This window comes from Anolis carolinensis, chromosome 1 (genome assembly GCF_035594765.1).
Source record: "Anolis carolinensis isolate JA03-04 chromosome 1, rAnoCar3.1.pri, whole genome shotgun sequence".
In the NCBI taxonomy this organism is placed as follows: Eukaryota; Metazoa; Chordata; class Lepidosauria; order Squamata; family Dactyloidae; genus Anolis; species Anolis carolinensis.
In genome coordinates, this window is record NC_085841.1 from 66,014,821 (window position 1) to 66,038,036 (window position 23,216).

The window sequence follows — 23,216 nt, forward strand, 5'->3', positions numbered from 1 at the left end:
TTCAGATTCTAGGCCAAATAAGTTCACCACCTTTGTTATCAGATCCACTTTGTCCATCTTGCCCTGCAAGTGGCCCCTTCTACTGTTGTGTACTCCTAATACTTAGTAATCTGTTATGACTAGAGAATTATTTCTACTGAGAAAAAGATAACAAAAAGGGTTAGCGCTGCAAATATTTTTTAAAACCTTCCCCTTTTTAAAAGCTTTACTATTAACAGAAAGGCCAACTGAGCTCACTGTGTTCACATATGAGTAGATATGGTTCAAATCGCATTATACATATTTGATGGGTTGATAATTTTCATTCAATGTTTACTTGTCAGTCTTGGTTTGAGTTTGGACTAGGAATGTGGGAGACCAGGGCTTCAAATCATGAATTGGCCAAGGAAACTCACCCTTTGACATGGCATACTGTCTCAGCTTCAGAGGAAAGCAATGGGGAATTTTGCCAACCCTTTGGTAGGTTCACCTTAGGGTCACCCTATGTCAGAAATGACTTGAAGGCATACAACAATAAAAGAGTTTATTCTACTGCCAGTACACAGAAGAAAGCTGCTTTGCACAATGAGACTATGAATAACTTTTTGTAATATATTAAACAATGCCTTTCTCAAGATTGTGCATAAATATTTCAGGTTTTTTTTCCTCATCCTTCCCCCTTTCAATTGCCTCCCAGAGAGGCAATGTACTGAAGATGGTACCAGCAAGTATTCTCATCGTGGGTAATATAATCTTTCAAATACAAATTGTTGTTATTGGGCCTATGATTCAGAATATACTTATTCTTCCCCCTTGATCTGTTTCCATGTGGATCTCATTATGAGATAGCCTGTAAAGGAACCTCAAAAGGAACGAAATTGTTATTAAATGTCCATTATTATAAAATTGCCTAAGGTGATGAAAGTAAATGGATCTGTAGAGTTGATCACTGCCAATAAATTTACAGGTACAGATAATCAAGTAAAAATGTATGTCTATCCTTAAACAACCACAGTAGTTGCTATTCAATGTTTCTGCAATATTTAGCAGGGAGGTTTTCCTTCACAAAAATCATAGTTGTTTTTCATTTCATGAAAAATCCCAGTTACTTTATAAAAAACCAGGAAATAATAACAGATGCTTGTTCTGTGCTTATATGGCCATCTAAAATTTGCAATCTGTCTGGCTGACATTTGGATGGCACGTGTAGAGGCACAGTAACTCCATTTTCTGCCTGCCACTTTCTTGCATCAGATATGTAAAGAGAGGCAATCCCAAGGGTTCTGTCTGTGCAAAATGACAGATGTTCTCCTCTTGGTTACCGACACCTTCCAGCTGTATTGCTTTTTAATGCAAATCTCTTCCTAAAACCCAAACCCTTTAAAAAACAGTCTTGACTATTTCACTAGAAGTTTCCAAAAAAGTATAAAAATCTGAAGTTTCTTTTTCTGAAATAAAATCAAGTATTTTGACATTTATTAGTTCCATTTAAAAAGCTGCTACAAAAATAAACATACGAAGTTCATAAGAACCATATGCTTTACTTTTTATAAGAATAAACTGTGCAGGGACACCGAAAAAAAAAACCCCTACTTCCAAGAGCTACATTCTTTAATGGAATTTACTATTTAACCCTAAGGGGGGGTATCTAAACATATATGGCCACACATCTGGACTGCTCTTTAAAGCCTGTAACATTCTGAACTGGCAGAAGTTTTTCCAACTGGTTGTTGTTACTGAGGTTTTTATGTTTATATCTTGATTTTTTTTTTCACTCCCACTTCAGGGACTGAAGGAGGATTATAAAAGTTACACTAGATATAGTAAAAAAAAAAACATCATTCAAACTTGAATATATAATTAAGCTCTCAATATTAAAATGATTAAAAGTATGACCACTAAAAAGAAAAATGAATACAAATAATACAGCACATTATGAAAGACACTTTTCTCAAAGCAATCAGTCTTTGAAGGCCTGTTAAATAAAAAATCATCTGTTTGTAGATGCATAGCAAGGAGGATCCCAATTTAACTTTTCTAGGAGGAGAATTGTGTGTTCGGAAAAAGGCAGCAAGAAGGATCTCTCCTGTGCTTCTGACCAAGCATGCTGTAAAGCAGGCATGGGCAAACTTCAGTCCTCCAGGTGTTTTGGACTTCAACTTCCACAATTCCTAACAGCCTACTGGCTGTTAGGAATTGTGGGAGTTGAAGTCCAAAACACCTGGAGGGCTGAAGTTTGCCCATGCCTGCTGTAAAGGGTAGACGGATAAAAAGAAGGACCGCTTCAGGAGATAGCAACATGGCTCATATGGGAAAATATGGTCCATTTGATAACATAAGACTTGGACTGTATGGGGATTTAAATTGTATCTTTACAAAACTGTATCTTTCCAAAAACTGTATCTTTCTGAAACAGACTAGTAGCCAGGGGAGCTGTTCCAATAATGGAGTTGTCTGCTTCCTTTAACTAGCCTTGGTTAACCATCTGGTTATAGCAGCAGCAGCAGCATCCCATCTTTTCCCCAAAACTGAGAATCAAAGCAGATCAAAGTAGCTTGGAAAGTCTGGAGACTAACTGAAGTTTTGGAAAAAAGGCAGCCTCACATTAAACAAATTATATTAAAGTTATGTAACTACAGCTATTATGTCACCATAATCAAATTGAAACTGAATCCAGACAAGACAGAGGTCCTCCTGGTCAGTTGGAAGGCTGAACAGGGTATAGGGTTACAGCCTGTGCTGGATGGGGTCACACTCCCCCTGAAGGCGCAGGTTTGCAGCCTGGGGGTGATCCTAGACTCATCATTGAGCCTGAAACCCCAGGTCTCAGCGGTGGCTAGGGGAGCCTTCGCACAGCTAAAACTTCTGCGCCAGCTGTGCCCGTACCTTGAGAAGCCGGACTTGGGCACAGTGGTCCATGCTCTTGTTACATCCCGATTAGACTACTGCAATGCACTCTATGTGGGGCTGCCTTTGAAGACTGTTCGGAAGCTTCAATTAGTCCAACGGGAGGCAGCCAGGTTGTTAACTGGAGCGGCGTACAGGGAGCGCACTACTCTGTTACGTCAGCTCCACTGGCTGCCGATTAGCTACCGAGCACGATTCAAAGTGCTGGCTCTAGCCTATAAAGCTCTAAACGGTTCTGGCCCAGCTTACTTATCCAAACGTGTCTCCCACTATGACCTACCACGCAATTTAAGATGTTCAGGGGAGGCCCTGCTCTCGGTCCCACCAGCCTCACAGGTGCGGCTGGAGGGGACGAGAGAAAGGGCTTTCTCAGTGGCGGATCCTTGGCTATGGAACTCACCCCCTAGTGACATCCAGCAGGCTCCATCCCTTTTAAGTTTTAGAAAGAAAGTGAAGACCTGGCTATGCGAGCAAGCGTTCAAAGAATAAGCTTTGTTGGCTTCGACTCGGTCTGGACTAAGGTGTATGTACAAGGTTTTGTGGATGAATGGCTCAAGTATTTTGTATTATTTTACATCTGTTTTTAATTGTTTATGTTTTATTCTTTTGTATTGTTGTATATTGGCATTGAATTCTGCCAGTTTTGTAAGCTGCCCTGAGTCCCTTCGGGTGAGAAGGTGGGATAGAAATGATGGAAATAAATAAATAAATAAATAAACCCAATCTTTTTCTCTTGGTTCTGGGGGGGGGGGGGGAGAGACACAGTATGGTCATTTGTGATTTACTATTAAGCAAGTATGAAAGTATTAAGTAAATAGAATGAAAAGGCAGCTATTTCATATGCATTCAGGGAGGTAAGATGTAAAGATTTTGGTGTATCTTTTGTTGTTACCCACTCATCTGGATCCCCAAATCCATTTATTCAATCACTAGGTCATGGAGCTGTTATACTCTGACCATATACTTTAGCAAAACCATGGAGTAACTACTCATTTGCTGTAGATTATTTGTAAAGGACTAGCTGTGGCCCGCCACATGTTGCTGTGGCAATTGGAATTGGAGTGAATAGCTTTGCTGTTTTTAAGGGTGGCTGTTTTGTATATAGGGTATTGTTGGTAGGCGAGGTTGAATGGGACTGAGTAGGTTTATGGTTTGAAAGGATGGGGGTTTTTTAATGTAGGGGAATTGTTGGTTGGTCTGGTTGAAAAGTAGTGAAGAGCCTTACTGGTTGGAAGTCTGGGTGCTTCGTAGCTTGTGGAATTGTTGGATGGCGAGGTTGAATAGGAATTAATAGTGTTGGTGCAGGAATTATGAATGGTGTAATTAGGTATGTAGATTAATATTTGAAGAGGTTGTTGGTTGAAAGCCTGAGTGTTTCCCGCCTGAGGGAATCTTTTGTTGGGAGGTGTTAGGTGGTGTGGAATGTCCTTGTTTTCAGTGTGTTGTTGTGTGTTTACTGTCGTGATTTTAGAGATGAATTTGTTTTGTTTTGGTTTTTTTAAGAGGAATTATTATATATTATATTTATAATTGTATTTTTGGGATAATGATGTGGTCAGGTTGATTAGAATGTAATGGTCTTGGAGCTTTAAAGCGTGGGTGTTTGTTTTGTGGGGGAATTTTTTTTGGGGAGGTGTTAGCTGGTCGTGATAGTTTTTTGTCTTGAAATCCCTTGTTTTCAGAGTGTTGTTTGTGATTTTTATGTGATTGTAATGTGTGTGTAGATAAAGAAGTACCCATATGTCTTGTTTGAATGTAGAGAGTTCAGAGAAAAATGAGTGTTGCCCTTAGAAAATAGAGGTGTTGATGGGAATTTTTTGTTGGGAGGTGTTATAGGTGTTAAACTGTATTTATTCTGCAGTGTTGATGAAGCCCTAAAAGTTGGTGGGCTAACTTGGGTCCTGTAAAGGTGAAGGTGGGGGGGGGGGCGCTTTAGGTAGGGTGTAGCCAGAGTTTCAGTAGGGAAAGTGTTCGGAAACGCCGGGCCTTGCCAAATGGGAGCGGGGTTCTGGTACTCACCATGCTCCTGGCCCCCGGGGGGAAGAACATTGCTCTGCTGGGGAACGCGGGCCCAGAGGCGATCAAAGTAGAGGAGAAGAGGGCCGGCCCAAAAGGGATAGGTGTGCATTTCCTGGGTGGAGGAGGGGTGAGGGCAGCCGGTCATGTTCGTTCAGGGGACATAGGCGTCGCTGGGTTGTACTGCTGAAAGAGGGGACGGGCGGCAGTGCCCACCGGGGTACACACGCAGGTGTTGTAAAGGGGTGAGGAGAGCCAGCCATGTTGCTCTAGGGCACATTGGCCTTGGAGAGTGGCGCTGGGAAGATGGCGGGAAAAGGTGAGCGTGGAGGGAAGGGGTGGTTGTGTGCGTGCAGGAGATGGGTTTTGTAGGAAGATGGGAGGAGGAGCGTCCGTGGTGGGGTTCGGGGTAAGATGGTGTCGGCGGGGTCAGTGGCCAAACGGGAGCATGTAAGAGTGGACTTTGAGGGGAGGGGTAGAGATAGTAGCTTTCCTTTATTTTCTTGGTGTGGAAGAAGTTTGAAAGAAAGGTTGAGGGCCGTTGGGTGAGTGAATTGCAGGCGGTGTGTCAGGGAGGGTGGGCGGAATGGTGGCAAGTGTAGGAAATGGTGGGAAGTGGAGAAGGGAGGGGTGGAGGTTGTTTTGTCGGCGCGAGGAGTCCGTTTTTGTGCAGGCTCACATGGCGCGTTTTTGTTTTTGGGGTTTTTTTTGGGCCCGTGGAGGTTCGTGACGTGATCTTTTGTTGCCTTATCCTTGAGGCATGGATGATGGGTTGTGTGGTCAAATTTCGGGGTTGGGGGGCCTTTAGTTTTGTTGTTTTGTCCGTCGCCGCAATTCCATCATTCTTTTATATAGATAGATAGATAGATAGATAGATAAGGCATGTAGCAGGGGGAGGGAGGCTTGAGGGGCTTCAGACCCTCCCCGGAATTCTCAGAGTGGTCTGTGAGAAGACCTTACTGGTACGTGGCACGGTTGCATCCTAGTCCGCGCCTGGGCCCTTGGCGCACTCTCTTTCCTTTTTGGTGCCCCTAGTTTCAGCCTTCGGTGCCGGGAGAGGAAGGGGAGTGTGCCAACAGCTCAGTTGCCAAAGAGGATGCCGTTGCACCACAGACCATTCAGAGGCCACAATAGGCCTTCACGCCCGTGCACTGAAGTCTCGCCACACTCGTGGCTGGAAGTGGAGTGCATCGAGCCCGTTGGCTGCTTTCTAGGACTCTCTGGATCCAGGTAAACAACAACTCCCATTTGAAAAAGGGCAATCATTCCCCAATCCCTGCCTCTATGCACAGTTGGGCATATTCCTTCTATGTGCCAAGTTTAGTCCAGATCCAGCGTTGGCTTGGTTCAATGCCCTCTGGATAAGAGCGCACTGCAACTCCCAGATCCAAGGTCAATCACCTCCAATCCCTGCCTGTCCTGTATGCACAGTTGGCCATGTTTGGTCCAGATATGATGTTGGCTGCCTTCAGTGCTTTCTGGATCCAGGTAAACAACAACTACCATTTGAAAGGGCAATCATCCCCCAATCCCTGCCTATATGCACTGTTGGGCACATTGGCTCTATGTGCCAAGTTTGGTCCAGATCTAGCGCTGGCTTCGTTCAATGTCCTGTTATTATTATTATTATTATTATTATTATTATTATTATTATTAAACAGTTCTTCTACGTTAAAATGAAGTTAGTTTTGTTACTAATATGCTGCCTCCAAAGGCAGAATATGTAATTTAGAGCCTGTATCTTTAAGAGTAGGGGAGGGGTAAGGAGCCCTAGCTTTAGAACTCTGGGAATGACAATTAGAATGACAGTTGGTTGGGGATTTCTGTTCAGTTTAAGTTTAAGATTGCCGGGGAGAAAGGAGACTGTTGCTGTAAAGTAAAAAAATAAGTCAAAAAGTATTCTAAACATTTTGTTAATGAAAGTAAATAAATAACATTTATTATTTAAACTGTTATGTTTATTTATATCATGATTTGATCACCATGCTCAATATATCCCATATGCATGGGGGTATTGGGATAACGATACAAAAGGTTTGCTAGGGTAGATCCTCCCTCACTCAGACTCAGCCCCCCCCCCCCCCCCAAATCAAAATCCTGGCTACGGGCCTGTAAAGGATGGATACCACGTCAGTACCAGATTAATTCAAGAGGCAAAACTTGTACTTTTAGAAAGCATGTTTCAATCCTCAACATAAGTTTAGATGTAATATCTTTGAAACCAAGAAGAATAAACTACCCCTTACAGTCAGCCCCCAAGTTACAAATATCCAACTTACAAATGGCTCATAATTAAAGATGGGGGCGAGACAACAGGAAGTGTGAGATATCTACCCCTAGAAAGGGAAATTAACTCTTGAAAGAGTTGTCATGGGGAAAAGATGTCTCAGCTGAAGCTTTATCACAAATACTTGTTTCCACAGTAAGCCATTTTTTTCAAAATGGAATTATCCCAGGGACAGAAAGTGAGGTAAAATTTTCTGAACAGGGGCACACACAGCAAAACAAACACCAAAGATAATACATATAGTTGGTTGAAGTTATGCTTTAAAAATGTACCTGTTCCAATTTACAAACAAATTCAACTTAAGAGCAAACCTACAGAACCTATCTTGTTCGTGACTTGGGGGCTTCCTGTATACTCATTTATATGTCTAGAGATTTCAGTCAAAAAATCAAGCAAAATGTCAGGCTGACTTATCCAAGTGTCAATATGAGTACTGTACCTTAATTCTTGTATATATATAAAAAAATCATCCGCTTCTCTGAGTGGCAAAAGACAAGAGTTTAGTCCATCATGAAAGAACCTAAAAGAAACACTGATCTCTTTTACTCTCCACTATGGCACTGCTTCTGGCCTTTTTTTAATGCCACAGGGAAATAGTGGAGGCAAGGAGTAGCTGTTCCTCTGAGTTCACTTTTGATCACTCTCTAACAGAATAATTTTTGATATGCACAAAGTCAATATATACATTAGTATATACAGTCATTACCTTTTTCCTCAGAAGGAGCTTAGAATTCTATTTTGTTCAACAATTTTAAGTACTGTGGATTCAAAGAATTGTACAATTGCAGGAACTTTTGGAATGTTGAGGAATCTGTTATCAACCCCTATTAAAATTCATTAACAAAAAAAGAAAGCTGCAATCATGCCAAAGACCACCCACCTTTCATACTGGAACATCTTATTTATCAAAGCATGACCAGGACGGCTACATTTTACAATGACAGTTTCCTAAGAGAAAACAAAGTGGTAACAGTTACAACATATATCATTAGAGACTAAATGAAAAGAAAAATGTATGCTTTAAACTTCACCACAAAGTAGGATGCTTAAAAACTTCCAAATTGCTAGCGCCATATAGTCAAATCCTGTCTTCAATATATGGGACTTAAATGCTGCCGTCTGGGAGAGTTGTGGGAGGAGGTTCAGAGAATAATAATCTGGGCTGCCACACACAGAGTTCCAGGAGATTGGTCAAGACCCTTCTCTGTCACAAATGCAGCTATCGGCAAGACAGAGGGACAGGCAGCACATGTGAGTTTCACAGATGGCATTCATTGAAACAGGCAAGAGGTAGCGGCATAATCCCATTCCTTATGTGTTGAGTCTTGAAGGAAGACCTGGCTAAGATACAGTTTTCAATCCAGGGAGTGTTCTCATTGTTTTCCATTTGTGAACAGTTCTTTCCTCTTATTTATCAGGAGCAATTATTCTCTTGTGGACTGAGATAGACCTTCCCTCTACACATTTCCAAATCTGAATTTACTGAGTCAGATTGGTGTATTGCCAATAAGTTCCTCTTTCCACAGATTGATTGGGCCAACAAACCTCTGATACAATGAACAACAATAAGTCATATCATATGTTTCAAAGCTTAGATAGATGACAATATTAATTACTCATTCTGGCTCTCCCAAGCAAGCTGAGAAGAAACACTTGAAAGCAAATGTTACCAATTGAAAACAAATATTGAAAGGAAAGCTAAGCATCTGCTTTTTTAAACTGATCAAACCAATTTCTCATTCTAAGAAAGCCAGGAGATGTCATGGCACTAACCACCCACTCATACTTCTAACACAAGTAGCCAAAATAATCCATATGAAAAGGATTGAGGATTTACAAGAATGAATAGTATCAAATACAGAAACAAAATATTATACTTTATTTGCAATAAAAACTTAAATCTTGGCTCCAGAAGGGAAAAAATATATTTTTGTCCTGTGGCAAATTTAAACGCAACAATTTCCAAATAAATATACTGGAAATAATTTCTAATTTTGTTTACCATGCACTTTTTAGACCTTCCCAAATCAACAGTAATTTTGGTTTCAAAGCACACTGCATTCAAAATTTTGTAGTAAATGCAGTTCTAAACAATGTGGAGAACGAACAGGCCTGCACCACAATTCAACACTGAAACACACCGTACCTGCTTTCAACAACAACTTAATCCCCATTAAATTTGCAGAACTCGTATAGAAGAATTTGAAGAAGCGCTACATTCTTATACTTCGTGAGTTTGCCTATACTTTCCAAACCTAAGATTCAAAAAGTGGAATAATGATGAGATGCTGGAGGATTGCACAAGAAAATGCAAAAAAAAAGTTTAAAAAAACCTGGTCATAATACAGTTATATTGCAGGACCGACTATTTAATATGGGTTAAACATTGTGAAGGGAAAGTGCTAAGATATATTAATAACTTCTTAGAGAGATGGTAGAGGACTAGGTTGCAACTACATTTGTTCCACAGACACTTACAGATAAAAGATGGATTAATTTAGTAAAAGGATTTGCTTGTGATAGGCAGTCTCATCTATAGAAAGAATATACATTTATCACATTTATATCCTGCATCCAAGAAGCTCAAAGAGACAGACATGCTCCTTCACCACTTTATCCTCACAACAGTGTTGTGAGACAGGTTAAGCTGCCTGCTGCAAAAGTGACTGCTGCAAAATAACCCAGTAAATCCCCACAGCATTTGACTCTAGGTTTCCCTGTTGTACACACAAAATAACATCTGGAACAAATGGGCTTTCATCTATATTTTCCTGTTTCAGAGACAAAAGGGCCACAAATGGCATCCATCATTTGTGTTTGCCTGGGTGCTTTCAGTTTCTGTTTTCATTTGTAGAATATCCACATTATTTAAGACAGGGGTCCTCAAACTTTTTAATATGAGGGCTGGTTCACGGGCCCCCAGACAGCAAGGGGGCTAGATTATAGTTTGAAAAAAAATGAATGGATCCTAATGCACACTGCACATATCTTATTTGTACTATAAAAAACACCCTGAAAGAACAATACAATATTTAAAATCAAGAACAATTTTAACCAACATAAACTTGCCAGAATTTCAATGGGAAGTGTGGGCCTGCTTTTGGCTGATGAGATAGTCAAGTTTATTATGTTTGTTGTTATTTATTAATTATTAATTATTTTATTTAGTTATACCCCACCTTACTCCCTAAGGTTGACTCAAGTCGGCTAACAATTTCAAAGTTTGTTGTTGCATGCTTTCAAGTTATTTCACATTTAGGAGGATCCTAAGTCTAAAGTTTAGGGTGAGGGCCATGTAAATGACCTTGGAGGACCGCATCTGGCTCGCTGGCCTTTCTTTGGGGACCCCTGGTTTAATATATGTTTGACAGGCATTTCCTAGTACAGTAGAGTCTCACTTATCCAACATAAACGGGCCGGCAGAATGTTGGATAAGCGAATATGTTGGATAATAAGGAGGGATTAAGGAAAATCCTATTAACCACAAATTAGGTTATGATTTTACAAATTAAGCACCAAAACATCATGTTACACAACAAATTTGACAGAAAAAGTAGTTCAATATGCAGTAATGCTATGTAGTAATTACTGTATTTACGAATTTAGCACCAAATTATCACAATGTATTGAAAACATTGACTACAAAAATGCGTTGGATAATCCAGAACGTTGGATAAACGAACGTTGGATAAGTGAGACTCTACTGTATTTGATGTTGGCCAGCCTTTCTCAACCTGGCCTTCAATCTGGTCCTCTCCAAGGGTTTTGGAGCACAACTTTGTAGCCCCAGCCAGCATGTCAGGGACCAATGTAGCCCAAAAGACCAAAAGTTGGGGAAAAGCAAGTGATGGATGTCATATTTTATTTCAGCAGCTAACCCAGAAATCCAAGATGTTCCATTGTTGGAATCAATAGAAATCAGTACACAAAATCCATACTATCCTATCCTATTTACTCTAATCTAATGCTCACTTTTTTGGCTAAATTACATCACCAAAATTAGGGTGCGCATTAGATTTGTGTAACACAATACACTTAGTGCTGAGTTAAGCAAAAGGGGAAGCTACTTCAGGAGCACCTGGAGCTCTTATTTGAGGGACCTCATCTCTAATTTAATTGCTATGTCTCAATGCTATGTAATCCTGGGATTTGTAGTTTGGTAAGGCATCAGTGTCCTTTGGCAGAGAAAACTCAAGACCTTGAAAACTACAGCCCTCATGATTCCATAGCATTGAACCAAGGCAATTAAAGTGGATTCATTCTACAAGGTTTTCTTTTCCATTGCTGGAAGCTTTGGTGTTCTAACATTTTTGTTTTTAAAGAAGGAATTCTAAGCATGCAACAACTGCAATACACACCTTTTTGGCCAAATTACAAAGAGTGCACTTTTTTGCTGCTGCCATTAAATTTGGCAGCAAATACCTTTTTTCAGGGTTTTCGAAAATTAAGGTGCACATCAGATTTGATGGTTCATTAGACTTGAATAAATACACATATCGTAAAATACAAACCCTCAAACCAAGCATTTGCACCAATAACTTCTATTTATTGAAATATAGAAAATGCAGGTGATGAGTGACATGAAACTGAAACCAAATGAAGTCAGCGAATAATAAGTATGAAATAACAGCCTACAAGGAGGCATAACAGCTAACACTGAGACACAAAGTCACGACTAAAAAAAGCAGCAGCAAAGATGTCTGCAGCAGGGACAAAAGCACCAAAAGCACAAGCAAAGCATCCCTGACAGATGGCCACCCAGCCTCAATGTATAATAATAATAATAATAATAATAATAATAATAATAATAATAATAACTTTATTTATACCCCGCCACCATCTCCCCGTGGGGACTCGGGGCAGCTTACGTGGGGCAGAGGCCCAAACAACATAAGGACAAGATAAATGACAACATAATACAAATCACAATATAAAAAGATAACACAATAATACAATATGAAACAAGAGTATTATAACAGTTAAAACCAGTCAATTAAAACAGTAATACAAGGATAAAAATTGCATTTAAAATACATACATGGTATGGACATAATAAATACAGGATAGATTATTAAAAACCATCTGGGACTGATTAGTTAATGACTGTCTCACCGAAGGCCTGCCGAAATATCCAAGTCTTCAGTTGTTTCCTGAAGGAGGGTAGAGAGGGAGCTAACCTAATCTCCCTGGGGAGGGAGTTCCAGAGCCGGGGGGCCACGGACGAGAAGGCCCTCTCTCTTGTCCCCACCAAATGCAGTTGTGAGGAAGATGGAATTTACTCAGTCATAAATGCCTGGATAAGCAGTTCTCAATATCTGAGCATCAGGCTAATACTGATGGGACTTGGTATACCTCTTGGGCACAGTGCATTCTAAATGCAGGGTGGCATCATCTCATATCCTGTTTTGTGCCAACATCTCATATACTGCCCTACTGGTGATAGAGGAAGATGGTCCTTTCCTATCCTAGATCTAAAAGTACAAGCAGGATGGTATAGAGAAAACTGTTTCTTCTGATATTTGAATACTAAGTATTTCAGGACATTATAGATCAGCACCTACTGTTCATCAATGGAAACAGACAAGCAATCAGTGCCGTTCTCTTAGGATCAAGCACCCAAGCAATTGTTAGTATCCAGTAGTTGTTATTCCCAGATTTGTTTTCAAGAGCAGAGTCACATAAAGTGCAATAAAATAATGCCAATAGATGGTTATGAGAACATATGGGGCTACAGCTGAGCTGTTACTTTCCAAAAAAGAAAGAAAGAAAGGTAGCAAAAGGGTAGCTAAAATATCTTAATCCAAAAACAAAAAAGGCATAACAATTGTTTAAATAAATGTTTCATGAAGCAAAAACACTAAGTGGAACTCAACTGAAGGGGAGTCTAAAATGGTAGGGAGACAGCATTGGGGTAGATCATGCACTCTTAAGGCACTAGTTTCAATCCTCAATATCACTAAATAAAGATTAAAAAGGGATCAAGTAGGCAATGATGAAGGACTACTGTCTGAAACCTTGGAAAGCCATTGCCACCCAGTGCAGGCAGTACTGGGTGAGGTGTACCAGTTGTCTGACTTAACATAAGGCAGTAACATATGTACATGTGGTGTTCATAAAAAGTGCCCTTCTGTTATATTTTTAAATGCTACCATAAAAGGAAAATTGGCTACACACCTACATGAAGTGTAAACAACATAGGGCATCTAACTAAAAACCATAGCTGCCAAGAAAATTAAATAGTAAAACCTGGATTAAAACTTCCAACTTAGTTTACCACATCATGCCTTTCAAATTTTATTTCTTGCTAACAGGCTTAATTAATACTGGAATGCCATCTGGATCTGCAGCTCAGCTCTCAAGCTCTCTTGCTCTGATGGATTTAAACCAGAATCTTTCATTGCACTTGAAAGCAAACCTTCATAGTGAGCTGGATTCAACTTTTTCTATCCCATATTTCTAGCCTAGTATCTATGACGGGGCCCCTGGTGGTGGTGCAGTGTGTTAAAGCGCTGAGCTGCTGAACTTGCATACCGAAAGATCCCAGGTTCAAATCCCGGGAGCGGAATGAGCGCCCGCTTAGCCCCAGCTCCTGCCAACCTAGCAGTTCGAAAACATGCAAATGTGAGTAGATCAATAGGTACCACTCCAGTGGGAAGGTAACGGCGCTCCATGCAGTCATGCCGGCCACATGACCTTGGAGGTGTCTACGGACAACGCCGGCTCTTCGGCTTAGAAATGGAGATGAGCACCAACCCCCAGAGTCGGTCACGACTGGACTTAACGTCAGGGGAAAACCTTTACCTTTACCTAGTATCTATGACATGATATTGAAAAAGAAATACAAGTGGTTTAACAGGCAGATGGGAGAAACTTCATTATTATAGCCTGTATGTTCTTAACAGGACTTGGACACACAGTTAATATACTTTTTGCTAAACTTGAGAAACCCTTGTTCAGACATGCAAGTTCATGTCTGCAGGCCAATAAACTTCTCAGCCTTGCTTTAGTAGTACAATTAGAATGTGAGTGATTCACTTTAGATTACTGTGAGGTCAAATAGAATACTATTAAAAAGAAGACAATAGAAGCCAGATCAACCAAATATATTATTACTTAATCTTCCTCACTAAAATAGCCTTTTCATATTTTTTTAATTATACAACCAAGTCCCTGCAAGTCTACATTCAAAGATCATAGATATATAATATCTATTGCAATATTTACTAAGGCTTCAGTACTGTGCATGCCTACCTAGAAATAATTCCCACTGAATTCAATAGAGCTTACCTTCATTTACACATTACGAGGATTGCATTGCAAACCAAAGCAAATCATTTAGTAATTTATGTCAATTAAAATCTTCTGACTCATTAACTTAGTGTTACCTTCACCACCACCAATCTATGAACGAATCCATCAAACATGTAAGGAGAATCCATCTCTCCCATATGTACCAGACAAATTGTGTGAATTCATTGATGACACCTCTCCTCATGCATTGAAATGATAACAGGGAAAAACCTGGGATAGCCTCTAGGACTCACTCAGAGAAATCTGAGTAGCTGGATTTGTAGTAGCAGTGGAGTATTAGCTTTCCAGTGGGCTCACTTCACCTTCAGTTAAGCTGTTACCAAAACTCATGAATCAACTCACTCTGCCCTATCTTGAATTATCATGTCTTCAAATTTTGTCCATGACACCAATATTTTGGAAATCCAAGATATTCCAATACCTAATCACTGCATGAGAAGAGTAGGTGTCAGATGAAATAAATTTTAGAGTGTGAACATGATGAAACACATAATAAAACTGAAGCCAAATTGTCTTCAAAGCAAGGCTGACTGGGTTAGCCTCAGGACATCCCTCAAAAAAGAGGGGGGAAAGCCCTCTCAGGAAAATTTGCACCTCAAAATGCAAAGCCTGTGAAAAGAAAGGATAGCACTGTCTATTTAGTCTTATTCCAAAAGATACTAGCTCTTTAATTTATTCCGGATTTAGAATATAAGAAAAATTAAACATACTCACATCATCAGCTGCATGCACAACTTTTTCTGAAATGTTTCTCTGCCTTTCAAAGAAAACGTAACAGAAGAAGAATAAGTGGGGGAAGGCATATCAACAGTTTGCACAAAATAATTCAGGACTCACAGGTAGCCAAGAAACCTAGGGGCCCAAGATCCCTAATGTTAACATAGCACAATAGCATTCAGAACACAGTATGTATGCCTTGTTTATCTCCCCACACATACACACTCCAGCTGTTCTGGCAAGACAAATTCTATATCAATAATATTAGTGTAACACTGAATTTAGAGGGAAGAAAACTGCCATTAGTTAATTGCATAAAAAAAAGGTTAACCAACAGCTTCAAAACAACTTTACTCCAGCAATTAAGAGTATCTCTTATTTGGAATTCTGAAATCTAAGATATTCCAAAACCCAAAACAGTCTATATGAATGGCTGAGGGCCCTTCTACACAGGCTCAATAACCCATGATAGGTAACGGGTTTATCTGAGGCATACAAAGAATGCCCCAGGTTTCTTTTGTGTGTCAGGAGCAACTTGAGAAACTGCAAGTGAGAGAATTGGCCATCTGCAAGGATCTTGTCTATGGGATGCCCAGATGTTTGATGTTTTACCATCCTGTGGAAGGCTTCTCTCATGTCCCCGCATGGAAAGCTCGAGCTGACAGATGGGAGATCACCCTGCTCCCCGGATTCTAACCGCCAACCTTTCGGTCAGCAACCCTACCGGCACAAGGGTTTAACCCATTGTGCCACCGGTAAACCCGGATAAATGCAGAGTAAACTGGGATTTCCCAGTTTCATTTGACACTTGGAAAGATCTGGACCTTAAGCTAAAGTCCCGATCTTTGCAGATTCCGGACCTGGGGATTGACTCCCAGGACTGCTTCCCCAGTCCTGGGGTGTCAATTCCCACAGCAATCCCGGTTCTTCAGGCTCCTGGAGCCTGGAGTGGGAGAGTGCTCACCCCCTCCTGGGTTGGAGGGTGGGGACAGAAACAGTGAGGAAGTAGATTAAAATAACCCTCTTCCTTCCGGGTTTCTGCCCTGTCTGGAAGGGCCCTGGGACAGTGATACCTTTGCTTTCTGAGATTTCAAGGTACGTAAATTTTGTTTCAGACCATTATTTTACAAATATCATATACAAAATTACCTTGATACTATTTGTATATAAGGTGTATAAGAAATGAATGAATTTTGTGCTTACACTTGGGTCCCATCTCCAAGACGGGATTTACACATTTTCTATGTGAAAGTATTTCAAAATCTAAAAACAAAATCCAAAATATTAAACATTTTGGTCCCATGTATTTTGGATAAGGGAAATTCAACCTGTATTGCATAAATTAAAATGCCCCCCCCCCCCCCCCCAAAAAGAAGACATCAGTACATCAGCTGACATAATCACAGGCATGCAGTAAATTACCTGTATTCTAAGACTGACTCTCCAGGAGCAGAATCAAATGGTAACAATGGACGAATCCTACAGTGCACTCGGATGTTGCCCCTTAATTCCTGGTGATATAACACAGAAACAGCAATTTTTAAAAAACACCAGGATACACAAGGAATTTGTGGTCTGAAGCTGAACACATTTATTTTGGAGTAACATCCACGTTGTAACTGTTGGCAACCAAATAATTTATTCTCAAACATGTGTGGATCTCCAAATGTTGTCAGCACTGCCACTACCAGGATTTCTCACCATTGACTATGTTGTCCAACAGCCCAGCTGCATCTTGGGAGCATATACTATCGAATCCTATCTAAAACATTGTCAGTCAAGTCAATAGGAGAGAAAAGGGGCTGCTATCTTGGAAGTAAAGATGACACAGAATTGAATGATCTTAATTTAATATTAACCTATGTTACCCTATATGAGGGTAAGAAACTCTGAATGATTGGGAAGCAATTTTTGGTTTTGGTATTATGCATTAGCTGTACTAGGCATGGAAAAAATCAAACACATACACAAGAAAAAATGGTTTTTAACCTATATGTTCTTTCATTTTACATCCTTCTGGGGCTGGAAGGGCCCTGCACTCAATTTCTAATTAAAACCACTGTATCTGAAAGCATGTAGGGGTGAGGGGAAACTCAAATGGGGGGGGAGAACAAAGTTCACCTGGGGAGAGCATAGGGGATGGTTCACCAGACGAAGCTCATAAAGCACTTTGAATCCATGCTGAATATATATAGATCTTTTAAAACATTACAGTTACCAGTGTACTTACAACTAAACTGTTATGAAGTATTTTTCTCTTTTGTTTTTCCTTCTGGTATCTCTCACTGACTTCATATAAAGACTGTTCAAGTTCCATGGTTTTAGTCTGAAATACTGAAAACATGTTTGCACAAATGTTATGTGTTTTTCTCAGGTAAATGACCTAGAATGCCAATAGATCTCTACACAGGCAAAGTTGGACTTGCTAAAGTTTAAGAAAATGAAAGAAAGAGGAAAAACAGAAGATGGTAATGCTTGGGCAATAGTATTGTGTGAAAGCGCTAAAAAGAGTAAGTAAATGAAACATCATAATTCCATGGTACACACCTAGGCTGGAATCCTATTGGTTAAGGCTAACTAGGTTAGACCCATTAAATAAACTATTGAATAATGAATCAACATGTAGGTAAAGCTCATTGATACAGTGAACATATCTAGTCAGGACTAAAAACTGGAATTATGTAAAAAAAATATTTTCAGCTCCTGCAAACAATATAAATATTGCTGAATCCATTCATTTTTTAAATGCATACACAAATTGGCTTAACAAGCAAACACATTTTTAATATTTACTTTTAATATTTAACAGCTTAAATGTTCTGTAGCGGAGGTTCCGCCATTAAAAATAATACCCATTGAATTTCTGAATGTCATATCAGTAACATAGAATTTAGCCACATGTAACTGATTAGAAAAAAACTGCAGAAATGCATGTCATGTATAGAGAATATAAAATTCTAGTACTAATATAAGTCACTTTGGCGTACAGCCCTTCAATGCATCAGCCAGCCAACTTTTTCAGGCTCTGAACATGTACAGCAGAACCAATGTACTGCATGGCATTTTTTTTTTTTTTTTGGGGGGGGGGGATTAAGATATAATGTTTCTTACTTTCAATAGTTTCATTATGAAGTTGCAGCCTCTGGACAGCAGACAAAACCTGGTAAAAGAAGTTTTTGCCCTGATGCTGGATATCTCTTGAAAACTGAAGAGCAGACAAACGGAGATTCTTCATATCTTGTTTCAGTCTCTACATAAGAAATAGAAAGCTGTTACATTGTGAAGAGGTGACAGTGGAGAGTAAGAAAGGAAGACCTTCATATTTTAATATATCTTTGAACATTCATAGCAGTGGTTCTCAACTTGTGGGTCCCCAGATGTTTTGGGCTTTAACTCCCAGAAATCCTACCAGCTGGTAAACTGGCTGGGATTTCTGGGAGTTGTAGGCCAAAATACCTGGGGACCCACAGGTTGAAAACCACTGATTTACAGAGTCAAACCACAACTATTAAGAGTTATGAAGGAAAGCTTGCTTTTAAAAACTACTTAAAAAGTGGGACAATTAGACTGGGAAATATTTTTTTTTATTATAAGAAAACGGAATGCTGCATTTTAATAGTTTCAAAAGAATGTAAAGACAAGACAAATTCATCAAAATGAAAAAAATAAAAAACATGACAAACTACTGTTTTGTTTTTTTTGTTTTTTCGTGTCAGGAGCAACTGAAGTTGCTTCTGGAGTGAGAGAATTGGCCGTCTGCAAGGACGTTGCCCAGGGGACGCCCGGATGTTTTGATGTTTTACCATCCTTGTGGGAGGCTTCTCTCATGTCCCCGCATGGAGCTGGAGCTGATAGAGGGAGCTCATCCGCACTCTCCCCAGGTGGGATTCAAACCTGGCAACTTTCAGGTCAGCAACCCAACCTTCCAGTCACTTAATCCACTACACTATCTGGGGGCTCCTAACTACTGTTGTAATATTTACTGTTAACAACCATTGCCTGATTATTCTTTGGCTAGCTGCACTTCCATTACTTTTTTAAAAATTACATTCTGACACCAAAAACACAACACAGGGCATGTAAGACACATCTGTTTTGACAGGCTTTTGAGTTCTGTTGTTGATGTTTTTTAAATATGTTTTTAAGATGTTTTTTAAATTGTTGATTTTAGCCAGTTCTTGTAAGCCGCTCCGAGCCCTAGGGGAGTGGCGGCATATAAGTTTGAAAAATAAATAAATAAACACAACATACCTCTCACTTACCGGTGCAACTTAAACATCTCAGCCACTTTATGATTATCTTTTCTGTATGTCAATATTCTAGCTCAGGATGAATCAACTTGAAGGCACCCAACAACAACAATCCTAATTAACTTGACTCTCTTATCAGCCAAAAGCAAGTCAACGCTTCCCATTGAAATACTGGCAAGTTTATTTGGGTTAATATTGCTCTTCATTTTAAATATTGTATTGTTCTTTCATTGTTTTTTGCACTACGAATAAGGTGTGTGCGGTGTGCATAGGAATTAGTTCATGTTTTATTCAAACTACAGTTCAGCCCCCTAACAGTCTGAGGGACCATGAACTGGCCCTCTGCTTAAAACGTTTGAGGACCCTGTTCTAGCTGATGGTAAATGTTTGTAAGATACATTTGTAGTGGAATCAACTTAGTGCTTTAATAATTCAAAAAGTCTACTTAAATCTCACTGAAGTCTATGGGATTTAAATAAATAGTCTGCAGACAGCCATTTTGATTACCATAGAAAGGAGAAACACACGTAATTCAGCAGTGTTATTCTCCAATAACATTGATTTGTTGGTATGTTCTCCTAGTACATGTGTGCAAATGGTAAGAGCACTGGGTGTGACATCAGTAATGTTTGGAGGACTCTTCAGTGTAAGGTGTAATAACTTAATAACAATTTTACTTTTTTTAAAAAATTATGAGATTACCTAAAAAGTCGTAGTTGTAAAAATATTTCTGAAATAAAATTTCAAAATGGTCAATAACTTATCCTTAAAACCAAAGCCTTCATGTATAAAGTTTTCCAATTAGGACACTTGAATAAATATTCACAAAAAATGAAGCACCGGTTTATGAATTTTATGTGGCTCAACTTGGATTCCCAACCAAGGGGCCAGCCTACTTCCCTCTTTACTATACATATATAATATTATTTATTTATTTATTTCATGCATTTGTATCCCGTCCTTCTCACTCCCGGGGATGACGATGGCTCAGGGCGGCCTCACAACCAGCAATCATTAGATGCCAAACACAACAATTATAAAACAATTACAGTTAAAAACAGTTAAAAACAAACAATTTAATTAAAATGAATGTCCAGAAGCTTTGTAATTCTGATTAGTCTGTATACCTGTATAGCTCTGTAAAGCTGGATTACCATGGACTTGGCACTTTGATAGAAATTTTGCTTTCTGCAAAAATTGAAATAATCTGACTGTTCAGGTGAGATATTCCCACTTCTTTGTTGACTCTGTTTAAAAATAAAGAGCAGAATAAAACCAAATCCTGTTACTTCAAATCAAATAGTTCCAGCAGAAGAAGTCTGTATAAAGTTGAACAGCTTAGATGGTATAATAATTTAGGAAGCTAATTGGGAAAATATTTACACAAACAGTGTACTTCATTGAAGAATCAAATCATACTTCAAGGAATGTATGGACTTGTGGGTGGTATTGAACAAGGCATCTTGTAAGCTACAGAGAAATGGCTGGAGTGTTATTCTGTGAAGATAATGTTGTAAAGCATTTTAGAAGTTATCAGTGCTGCAATAATTATTCTTAAAAATAACTATTTTCAGGTAGAAGGCAAAGGCATGTTTTGGAAGTTCCATCCAAAGTACAGCCACACATGTGATCTTCAAGGCTGTTTATGGGATTTCCACTGTGGTGGGTTGGGGTTTTTTTTAACCTAAAAATTCTGGGTAGCATTCCTTGAAGCTTCTATGGGTATATGACTATATATTTCACCCTATTTCCAGAGGGTGAAATATGGGGGGCAGGGGAGAAAACCCATATAGTCTTACATCAGGCGACAACAGGCACAAACAGCCAATCACTCATTCTTCTTTAAGAAAATTTTATTGACATTTTTGTTTAAACACGAGATGACAATTCGTTTGTCCTCTCATTGGAAGGTAGGAGGCATGGAGAGATGTAAATGGATGGATGTGACTATCTCAAACACAAGAAACTGATGTGCCCTGCACAGTAACTGCCTGCTCTATCTCTAAAGCCTCTGTACCAACAGTTTGTAGATGCATGTGTCATCAGAACATGAATAAACTATTATCAAAATCAGTTTTTCACATTAAAAAATAGGGCATGCATACTGCAGTTACTAAAAATCACATTGGAATGTATTTTCATCTCTTGCAAAAACCTTCCAACTTGCAGCAAAGTTGCCTTGTCTTCTTCATTATTCATACATACTGGACTATTAAAAATGGCAGCCAAAACTGGTATGCATTTATGTTGGCAATAAAAACCTTCATTATATTTTACAGAATTTGTTAAATATATCTGCTGCAGAAGAGGTCCCAACCCATGATGTTAAAAAGGCATTTTTTATTTACAGAAGTTTTGAAAGCTGTCACTATTTGGGGGAATCCAAAAAGCTGCAGCTGGTTGTGTGCTTGTGTTTTTTCCAGCAGCACCCACCCCCTCAACTTTAGTCAAGTGAAGGAGATTATAACTACAGACATAATGAACTGATTAAAATTTGGCTTCACATAATGAAAAGTTTCAAATTCCTATTTCTGTTTATATAAAGACAGAAATAAAAATAAGTTTTTTAAATGAAGGAACTCATTTAACCCTAACATACTTGCCACCTTCCAAGTGTCTGTTGTAATTTATTTTTTGGCTCCAGATAATCATGGAAAACAAGAATTGCAATAAACCAGAAGAAATACAGGTTGATTCACTTCCGTCTGGTCATTAAGCATGTTTTTTCAGCTAATAGAGCTCTGCATTTTAATTAAATGGATGGCAAATGCAGCTACAGTTCTTTGCATATCTTGGGAAACAATCTACAATGTAGATACAGCTCCTTTCTTGAATGGACTAGCAGCAGCACACATTCTAGACTCTAGAGCACTGGTTCCCAAACTTATTTGGCCCACCGCCCCCTTTCCAGAAAAAAATATTACTCAGCGCCCCCTGAAAATTATTTAATTAAACATAAATATATATGTATTAATGTTTCTACCTTTTTCATAAAATATAGTAAAGGTGTAAATTAGAAACATTGAAGTTTGAAATTATGAAACTATTTTTTTGAACTCAGAATAGAAAGGTAATACAGTCATTCGTCACCCACAAATGCACCTGTGGCCATCACCGCCCCACTGGATCGCTGCAGCGCCCACCAGGGGGTGGTAGCGCCCACTTTGGGAATCACTGCTCTAGAGCCTTGCCCCAAAAAAAGGAACATTGGAAACTGGCCAGTGGCCAGTAATGTAGTTAGGCTCAAAGGGGGTGTTTGCTGTAAAAACCTCATCACATTCTTTTTTAGACAAGATAGAAATCCGCCTTGCTACAAGGCAAATCTGCTTTGGTGTTGCAGAGACTACTTGAGACAGCATACGCCAGCTCCTCTGCAGTTTTGCTGGAAGTAGTTCTATGTAATGGGATGGGAGATGGTGGGCTCCGGGCAAAACAGTCCTGTCAGATGAGGTCATTAGTCAGCCCTACTCCCCTACAGAGACTCTAAGTCCCAGTTAATGTAAAGCCCATGACAACAAAACAATGGAAAGCTCCACACCCAAAGTGCTGGTATACACAATAAGCCAAGTCCAGAGTGTGTCCTGCAATATGGGTGGCACCAGATACTACTTGGGACAGAGTAAGGTTGTTATGGAGATTAAATTCAGAGCCACTCCTGAAAGAGCAGCTTCAACATGGATATTAAAGTCCCCCAGAAAGAGAAGGCAGAGAGGACTTAAACACCAGTCCAGGAAATGAGACTGTTGAGC

The 23,216-nt window shown here is 39.5% G+C and overlaps 1 protein-coding gene across 2 annotated transcripts in view; it reads right to left on the bottom strand.

Annotated features, from left to right (window-relative positions):
- kif25 (kinesin family member 25) overlaps positions 1–23,216 on the bottom strand; it is a 56,644-nt gene that overhangs the window by 27,692 nt on the left and 5,736 nt on the right. For both annotated transcript variants that reach the window (XM_008124658.3, XM_008124653.3), the window contains exons 3-8: positions 20,595–20,714; positions 18,329–18,467; positions 17,448–17,551; positions 16,640–16,728; positions 15,215–15,257; positions 8,070–8,137 (exon numbers count right to left, since the gene is read on the bottom strand). In XM_008124658.3, coding sequence (XP_008122865.2) covers positions 8,070–8,137; positions 15,215–15,257; positions 16,640–16,728; positions 17,448–17,551; positions 18,329–18,467; positions 20,595–20,714 — 563 coding nt within the window. The remainder of the gene's footprint in view (positions 1–8,069; positions 8,138–15,214; positions 15,258–16,639; positions 16,729–17,447; positions 17,552–18,328; positions 18,468–20,594; positions 20,715–23,216) is intronic.